The sequence below is a fragment of the Pterocles gutturalis genome, unplaced genomic scaffold (assembly GCF_000699245.1).
Source record: "Pterocles gutturalis isolate BGI_N339 unplaced genomic scaffold, ASM69924v1 scaffold35068, whole genome shotgun sequence".
In the NCBI taxonomy this organism is placed as follows: Eukaryota; Metazoa; Chordata; class Aves; order Pterocliformes; family Pteroclidae; genus Pterocles; species Pterocles gutturalis.
This window is the reverse complement of record NW_010119187.1, coordinates 1,421-9,488: the sequence shown is the minus strand read 5'-3', so window position 1 is coordinate 9,488 and position 8,068 is coordinate 1,421. Positions and strand designations below refer to the sequence as shown.

At 55.5% G+C, this 8,068-nt stretch overlaps 1 protein-coding gene across 1 annotated transcript; it reads right to left on the bottom strand.

Moving 5' to 3' along the window:
* Nucleotides 1-4,134: 4,134 nt before the first annotated feature.
* On the bottom strand, nt 4,135-5,457 carry PPAPDC3 (phosphatidic acid phosphatase type 2 domain containing 3; the record flags this gene model as incomplete). Its single annotated transcript, XM_010076495.1, has 2 exons — nt 5,435-5,457; nt 4,135-4,607 (listed from the first exon to the last, which is right to left on the bottom strand). Coding segments are annotated over exons 1-2 (496 nt in total), but the record flags the coding sequence as incomplete, so codon positions are not given.
* Nucleotides 5,458-8,068: the final 2,611 nt, after the last annotated feature.

The following is an 8,068-nucleotide window of genomic DNA, read 5'->3' as shown; positions in this document are numbered from 1 at the left end:
TCTTTAAAATACAGATATATATGTCTCAGGATAAAGTCACAGCTCTGCAGGGGACTATGCCTCAGAATATTATGGCTTAATTCCTGGTCAGACTAAAGCTAGGTCAGTATTCAGGGAGAAGCCTGGAGAGAGCAAGAGCTGCCTTCCTCCTGACCTTCAGGAGCTGAGCAGTGACCCCGGGCTCCCCTCCTTTCCTCCTCCCGTGGCAAGCCGCCCATCCTCAGCCTGCCACGCTGCTCACGATGATCCATCCGCACCCTGCGGCACTGCTTTCCTTGATGGCAATAAATGCTTAGTGACAGCACCACCGAGCCGCCCCGCCCGCAGAAGCGGGATGCAGAGCCAGCTGGTGATGGATGAGGACTGGGACCAGTGTCCCTGGGACAGCAGCTGAGCACAGGGGACGCAGCAGGCAAAGAGAAGACCAGGGCTTTCTCTTCCCCTGGTCTGAAAAGCTATTTTAGAAAGCCACGACCAAAGCAGAACCCATTAATGCCTCGTATTTCAAACCCAGCACAAATACATATTTATGTGCAAGGGTTAACCAAGCAAATACCCTCCGACAGCAAAAGCACGTGGCTGGACTGCAGATAACTGAACAAGGCGGCGATTTGGCTCTAAACACAATAGCTGGACGTCACCGGAGCGACCACTTTGGGTAGATGACCACATTCCATCCCCATCACGCTAAGAAGGTGCCTGGACCTGGAAAGACCATCAGTCTAACGAGATCAATCTGTTTAGCTTAATAAATAGGAGGTGAAGGAATGACTTGAGCACTATCCAAACTATTGAAAGGCAGAAGGGATGTTGGCTAAAAGAGCTACTGGGCTGAAGAGTCCAGGGTACGCAGACGCAATGGAGGGAAGAGGAGAGTCAAAAGCAAGGCGCTTGTGAGAACAGCTACCACTGCAGTGATACAGAAATGGTTCTGACAAGTTCACCCTCACTTGTAATTGTACATCAGATCGAGCGTTTGGGTTTTTTCCCTTCACAAATTGAACTGGAATAAATTAAGGGATGTGCTACAGCCTGTATTTTGCCGTGGGTTAGATCAATGATCCAAATGTTCTTTGCTGGCTTTGCAGTCAATGAATCACTAAATTTGGATCCACATTCTCACCAGATGGATCAGAACCAGAAACCAAGGTACTGCTTCCCTCGGGGCTTAATGGAGTTTCTGTCTGGTTCTGGAGCAGATCTGGGAATTTTAGTGAAAGTTTTATATCTATTTTCTCCCTGAAAGCCCGACTGCAAGGTTCCAATGATTTTCCAAGCACCTCAGTTTTCATTAAATCCTTGTGACTGCAGATAAAATCGTGAATGGTCCTAAAAGTTCCAACACTGGGGGGGTTTCCTGAGTTATGATTTTCTCAGTTTGGCCAGGGGGGGTGCAGACTTTCTTCCACAGCCAGGGCTGGCAATGCTGAGATGGTCTTCCTGAAAGCAGGTCCTGGCAGAGGGATTTTTACAGTGGGCACAGATACCTGACTTCTTCCATCTTTTCAGTAACAGGCTGCGAGCGTGCTTCTCTGGCTGTTTGGCATTTGCTGGAAAAGACTACGATGAGAAGGAGAAATCAATAAATTCCATCACAGATGACAAACATGGATGGAAAACATTGCTTGGGGTTGCTAATCAACATCTGCAGTTGGGATGGATGGGGCATCCCAGGGTCAGACACCCTCACCCTAAATGCTCCCGCCTGCGTTGGCAAAGCTCCTGCCAAGAGCTCCTGGGGTGCAGGTGCCCCCCCTCCATCCGCAGTGGTGCTTCTGCCAGGTTCCCGGTCCCATTTCAGCAGTCTCCTGTCTCCTCGCCTTGAAAGCCTGATTGCAAATCCTGAACAAGTGCTCTATGATGGGCTGGCTCCCTGCCCAGAGACTGCATCAGAAATTCTGCTTGATGTATCGAGCTCTCCACAAGCAGGGGGAAGGGAGGAGAGCCAGGGGAGGTAAGGAAGGGGCACCATGGACAACCCCAACTTCCCTGCTTTCCTCTTTCCAGGAGACCAGGGACACACCAGGAGGTTCTCTTCCCTTTGACCTGTCCCTGGCTTTCCACCACCTCCTGATGGATTTGGTCCTCAGGAAAACAGCAGCAGGAGGGTCCAAGGATGGCAGACGCAGCAGTCCTGCCAGACCCTTCCTGTATACCCAAGAGACCCCACTGCTCACGGGGTCTGTCCGGGTCCAGCAGCCCTATGCTCCCCTGCCAAACTCCTTCCTCCGTCGGCAATGCAGGCATCACAGCAGCAGCTACTTGAATATTCGGAGTTCCTGACTGCAATCTGAAATATCAAACCAAGGCCACGCTCACAGCAGAGATCTGCCCCGTGGGACAACACGAGTCCTGCTGAGGAAGCTCCAACAAGAGCACCTTGGCCAGTCCCACCAGTCAGTCTTGTCTACTGGGAGGGCAAAATGGAGCTGCCAGTCCTTCGAAACTCTCAATTCACGTTCAATTTAACTGTTTTCTTTCTTGGCAGGCAGAGAAGAGGAATGAAAGTAGTGTGTCTAGGCAAGGAAGACTTCAGAACCCCCTCGAGCTGTCCCTGGGCACCACATCTGAGCTCAGGAGACCTGGAGATGCTGGAGTGGTGCAGGGCTGAGCCCTCCCAGAGACCACGCAAAAGTTTCAGTGGAACCCAGAGGTGGTTTTGATTTGGCCTCCTCACATAGCAACAGAAGGGTGAGAAAACCTTTCTGGTTTTGAATCCGAAGGTGGCACTAGCTCTTTATAAGGTTCTCAGATATTTTGGAGTCAAAGAGGTTGGTTTTTAGGCTCTAAAACCGTCAAAGGCTCTCGGGTCAAGAGACATCTGGAAACTGTGCCGGCTGGTGTGAGTCACCTCCTATTTCATCCTCGTGCCCTTTGAAATGGAGCTTCTTTTCCCAGCGAGAGGTTGACCCAGCACACCGAGGAGCCCCGGGAAGAACTGCTGACGTCGGCGAGCTCTGCATCACGCCGGCGCTATTCTGGCTCCTTCTCCCTTCGTTAGATGTCACAACACGAGGACGGTCTCTTTCAAAGGCAGACAAAAGGCAGCTACCACTGTGCTTTTCAAGCCAGTTTGGCTCAATCTTTGCCTTCTCCAAAGGATGAACTTGTGAAAAAAATTCTGGGACCATGTTGCAGGGCCCATATTGTATCACAGTCAGCCCCTGCAGAAGTGACGTCCCTTTCCTGAGGGACAACTGTCCTCCCAAAAGGCTTCCTGAGAAGCAAAGGCCTAAATCCAATGTTTTATATTTTTCTTACCAACCAAAAGCGGGAGTTCCAATCACTGGGAGGGTGAAACACTAGGATGGACCACAGCTGGATGAGACAGTAATTAGTCAGAAGGAAAAATATGATAAGTGAGCCCCATGCCAAAGGCAGAGGAGCAAGAAGAGCAAGGTCCTCAGGTAGACATGGGGTGGGTTGGGGCCAGGATGGAAGGCAAGTCACGCCTAGAGCTCAGCCCAGTCACTGGTGGGACATCGGTCCACGCGGGTGGGATGGGCCCTGCTCAATGGAGAAGGCAGCTCCTGTAACACATCCCAACCTTCAGAAACAAGGACACCAACCACCGCGCGAGAAAAGACCAGCAGGAGAGCCAGAGAGATCCGCAAAGCCTCTGGGTCAAATCAGAGCATGGAAATGGGGATGGCAGCAAGAAGGGTCCTCATGGGAAAGAGGATGCAAGATCAAACCACAGCAGGGAAGGGGACAGGACTCCATCACGTGGTGGCTGAGATGTGGAGCCAGGTCTGTTTCCCCACCTATCAAACCGCCAAGGCAGATGACCATAGATTAAATGAAAGACACCGGTGCTGGTATCCACCTGCACATCACAGACACGTGCTTGGTCTGGGACAACCCTGCCCCGTGCAGCACCAGGGACCTGCCCCTACTCCATGGGTGTCACCACCTACCAGGATACCTCCATCCCTCAGACAACTTTCTGCCACATCCATCACCCACAGTGCCCAGGACGGAGCCGACCAGCAAGCGCAGCATTCACCCTAAAGGTCACTCCCAGCTTCCTGACCACACCGGTGGCTGGGAGCACTCAGAGGAGGAGTCCCAGTGCCACTGTCCCTTGTGACCAGGGCTGGGCTTTCCCGGCGGGGAGGGAGGTTTGCCACTCACCTAGCAGCAGGTTCATGAGGACCTCCTGGCCCGCCAGCGTGCTGCTCTTCACCAGGCAGATGAGGGTGCCCGCGATCCAGGGGATGCCGTGCCCCGTTATCCCCAGGAGGTTGATCATGGAGCGTGCACCGCCCCAGGAGGAGGCTCTGTTGGCGCACACTCCCAGCCTCTTGGACATGCAGATATCGATGGCTAGCAGGGAGTTGAAGGCGATTCCCTTGAAGGAAGGGTTGAGCTGCATGCAGTCCTCTTCGGGCAGCTGCTGCGACTGCCTCCGCTCCTTGGGGTTGCTGTTCTGGGCACCCGCTGCCCCGGTTTGGCCGCTCTGCTTTCTGCCGGAGCTCCTGCTCTCCTGGGTCCCCTTCAAGGGCTGATTCAGGGAGAGGAACTCGGTCCTGTTGAGGACATTGTTCCTGTCTCTTGCCCTGGACCGCGGCTGGGATGCTGGCATTGCAGTCTCTCTCGAACGCAACCTGCTTTGCAAATACCAGGAAGGAGAGAAATCCCTCTTCTCCCTGCAGAAAGCCTTCCCCCACTCCCACCCTCACGAGCTGTGAATTTGGGAAGCTGCAAATGTTCCCCTCTGTTGCAGTTGCCCCCAGCACAGCCTGCAGCTGTTAAATATAGAGTAAGGAATGCACATGGCTGTTTACTTCATGGGCCTAGCAAGCTTGGAAGGAAAATTAATGCCAGGCTTGGCAGCCACTCCAGTGCCAGGGAAAAAGGTTAAACAGCCAATAGACTGGGAGAAGAGGAGGGAAAAGCGTTGTGCCAAAGGTTGGTTGCTTCTGGCCTGGTCTATTTAAATCTGCCAATTGCTTATTCCCCTGGGCTGCAAGGGAAACTGGGAAATGTAGTTTTTTTTTGCACTACAATTCATATTTCAGTATCTGCAGCCAGCGCTGGAGGAGATCAGAGCATCCCCCCTCCCCACAGTGTTGCTGCTACGGCGAGATGCGCTGCCTGGCTTTGCAATTTCCAAGGCTGGGCGTCGCTCAGGGGCTTTCCCCCAAGGGGCTCTCCCTGGGTAACTTCTCGATTTGTCTCTTCTGCAACACCCCACCCCTGCTAGGGCACCCCAAATACCACCTGCCTCTCCCTGGTACCGACACCTTCCAAACATCACTGGCCCCATCCTCTCTCCCCGCTCAGGATGCATCCCTGCAGCGACTTCCATCGCTCACCGCATCCCCGGACCCGAGGAGAAGCAGCACCTGCCTCCTGATTAAAGGAGACATGGCGCTGATAATGAATTCCCATCCCCCTGCCCCCCGTGCCGAGCGTGCCCTAAATACCGCACGTCTCTGCGGTGTCATCCAGCATCATGGATCCTGCACTGAGAGCAGGTGACAGGCGACGCCCGTGTCCCCGAGCTGCGGATGCGATCGGCAGCACAGGTACTGGCCCCGGGGGAGCTGCATTGCGGGACGGGGAGGAGGAAGGCTCACACCAGGCCCTGGGGTGTCCTCCTGCAGAGGACGGGGAGACCTGCTGTCACTCCTGCCACTGCGCAGTGTGCTCCATCGCTTCCTCTGCCATCAGCCTTCCGCCTCCCCGCTCCACACCGCAGCCAGGGTGAACCCCCCGAGACATCTCCCCCCCGCCCATGACCACGAGAACATCCCCCCTGCGCTCACAGCTCTGGTTTATGGGTCTGAAGGATCTCGCTGCAGCCCCTGAACCCCAGCTGCCTGGATCTGAGCCTCAAGCACCGCCGGGACAGACCCATTGCAGCCCCTCCTGCCCGCAGGACGCAGCCGCTGCAGCGACCGCCTGAGCTGGACCCACCCGCTGCCAGCACCGGGTCCCCCTCCCCGGGCAATGGGCTGTCACAGCTCCACACCGCTCACACCCGAGAAACAGGATTATTGCTGTGCAAATAGACTGGAAATCCCCCACGGACAGAGAAGTGGAGAAGATGAGTATTGCTCCGAGGAGCAGAACAGGCACGTCTCTTGGTGCCAATGACATTTGCATGCACAGAGGTCAGTGTTTGTACAGGGACCCTGGCCCAGGTAGCTTTAAAAGTCTTGTCTGAAATGCACAGGAGAGCTTAAGTGCTAAATGAAAGGTGGTTCTTGGATTTCTAAGCTAATAAGAAAAAATTTGCACTTTCTTCACACTTTTTATCCACAGATCCCAAATTCTTCTCGATGAACTGCTCATCCCGCCTGTGCCCGTCTCGCAGCGTGGCCAGCGGCGAGGGAAAGGCTTAGCCAAGCACATGCCAGGGGTCCTGGGGAGCCCTCACCCTGGGCTCTGCTTGTATTTCCCTCCCTAATGAACCAAAGGAAAATTATACACGTCCATTTATTTCTGAATCACACCTTCCAGGAACCTACCCCTAGCCTGAGATGATGATCTGAGCCAGGGGAAGAGCTCGTCCCCTCCCCAGACACCCCATAAACCACAACCCCCCAGCTCAGGTACCCTTTGGGGCTGTGGCATCCCAGGACTGTGCATGGATGCTGCCGCATCACCAACACCCGCCAGCTCCCACCCGATGGCCAGCTGCGCAGCGGCATTCTCATGCTATCGGGGAAGTCAGCACCTCATCCCTATCTGCCTGCCTGCATCGCCTGCCCGGCTCCGAGGCATGTGGAATATCTCATCCCACCTGACATCGGCCGGGGAGATAATCCTTGTCACTGCTTTCACTTGGCTGTGGCTGTCACCTCTGTTTGTCCTGCTCCACGCAGGGCTGCTGCCCTGCGAGGAGAGGGTTAAAGCGCCAGTGGCCAGGGGTCTGCAGAAATTGGGAGACTCTTCTCCCTCCTGTCCCACCCGTGCTGGGGATGCTGAGCGTGTTCCTCAGGAGCTCTCACTGGGGGAAAAAAAATACCTTGAAAGCCCTAATCTGGTGCCTGCCTCTTCTGCTGACACCAATATGGGGGAATCTTTCTGCCTTACACGCACCGAGCTGCCCCGGCTTCCTCGTGGGAATCCAGCCTCGCACCCCAGCATGGGTCCCCTGCGGGAAGGGGACGGAGGAGGAAGGGCAGCGCGGGATGGATGTGGTGTTAGCAAACCCATCGAATGTGCAGGGGGAAGGGAAAGGGGTTTGGTCCCTCCTGCAGCCAGGCAGGCTGTCACCTCCGGTCCCAGCTGGAGAAACCCAGTTTGGAAGGGAAAGGTCCTGATCCCTGCACCGGGGCCACGTCGAGCACGGTGTCACTGGACATGTGGAGGGACACAGCGAGCTCAGAGGAAATGCGCTCTGCTCGCAAAACACCCCCAAACCCAGGGGTTTATAAATATCCCCGCTAACAGGCAGGCTCCCTGCTCTGGCAGGGCTATTCCAGGCCTGATACTCGATCCATGTGGGCCATGGAGCACCCTGGAGAATGCCCAGACAGACAAATCCGCAGGGATAAATCTGGCACGCTCCATGCGCCCCGTCTGACTGGCCCCAGCGGTGCCCCCCAGCCTGCCCACCCCTGCTTGCCCACGGCATCAGCGGCCAGCACGGCCACGCGGGTGGCACAGCAGGGACAGCAATGTCCCCTTTCTCCACAATTCACAGCAGCGCTGGTGCACCCCAGCCTCCAGCAGCAGCTGGCCAAGCGGCAGCGCTTGCAGCCAAAGCGCTTGTGAGCAAACCTGCAGCGTTCCTGGGTGGGCTTCTTGGGGTGAAAACCAAAGCCTGGTCAAAAGAAAACATAATATTCTGCAGTATTGACGGCACACGCAGCAGTGCCAGCCCGGCCCGGAGCACAGCCCAGCAGAGCCGCTGGTGGGCTGGTTTTGCTTGTCGCTGCTCGGATGGTGAAAGGGAGATCCCGCCTTTCAGAAAACCTGGAAAATGTGCTGGAGGGACACAGGGACAAAGCGCAGGCCATGGTGCGGGGGGAGCAATAGCAGGAACGGAGCGTGGCCGTGCTATCCTGAGACAGGTGCACCAACGGAGCAGGAGAAGGCAACGCAACCCGCAGCA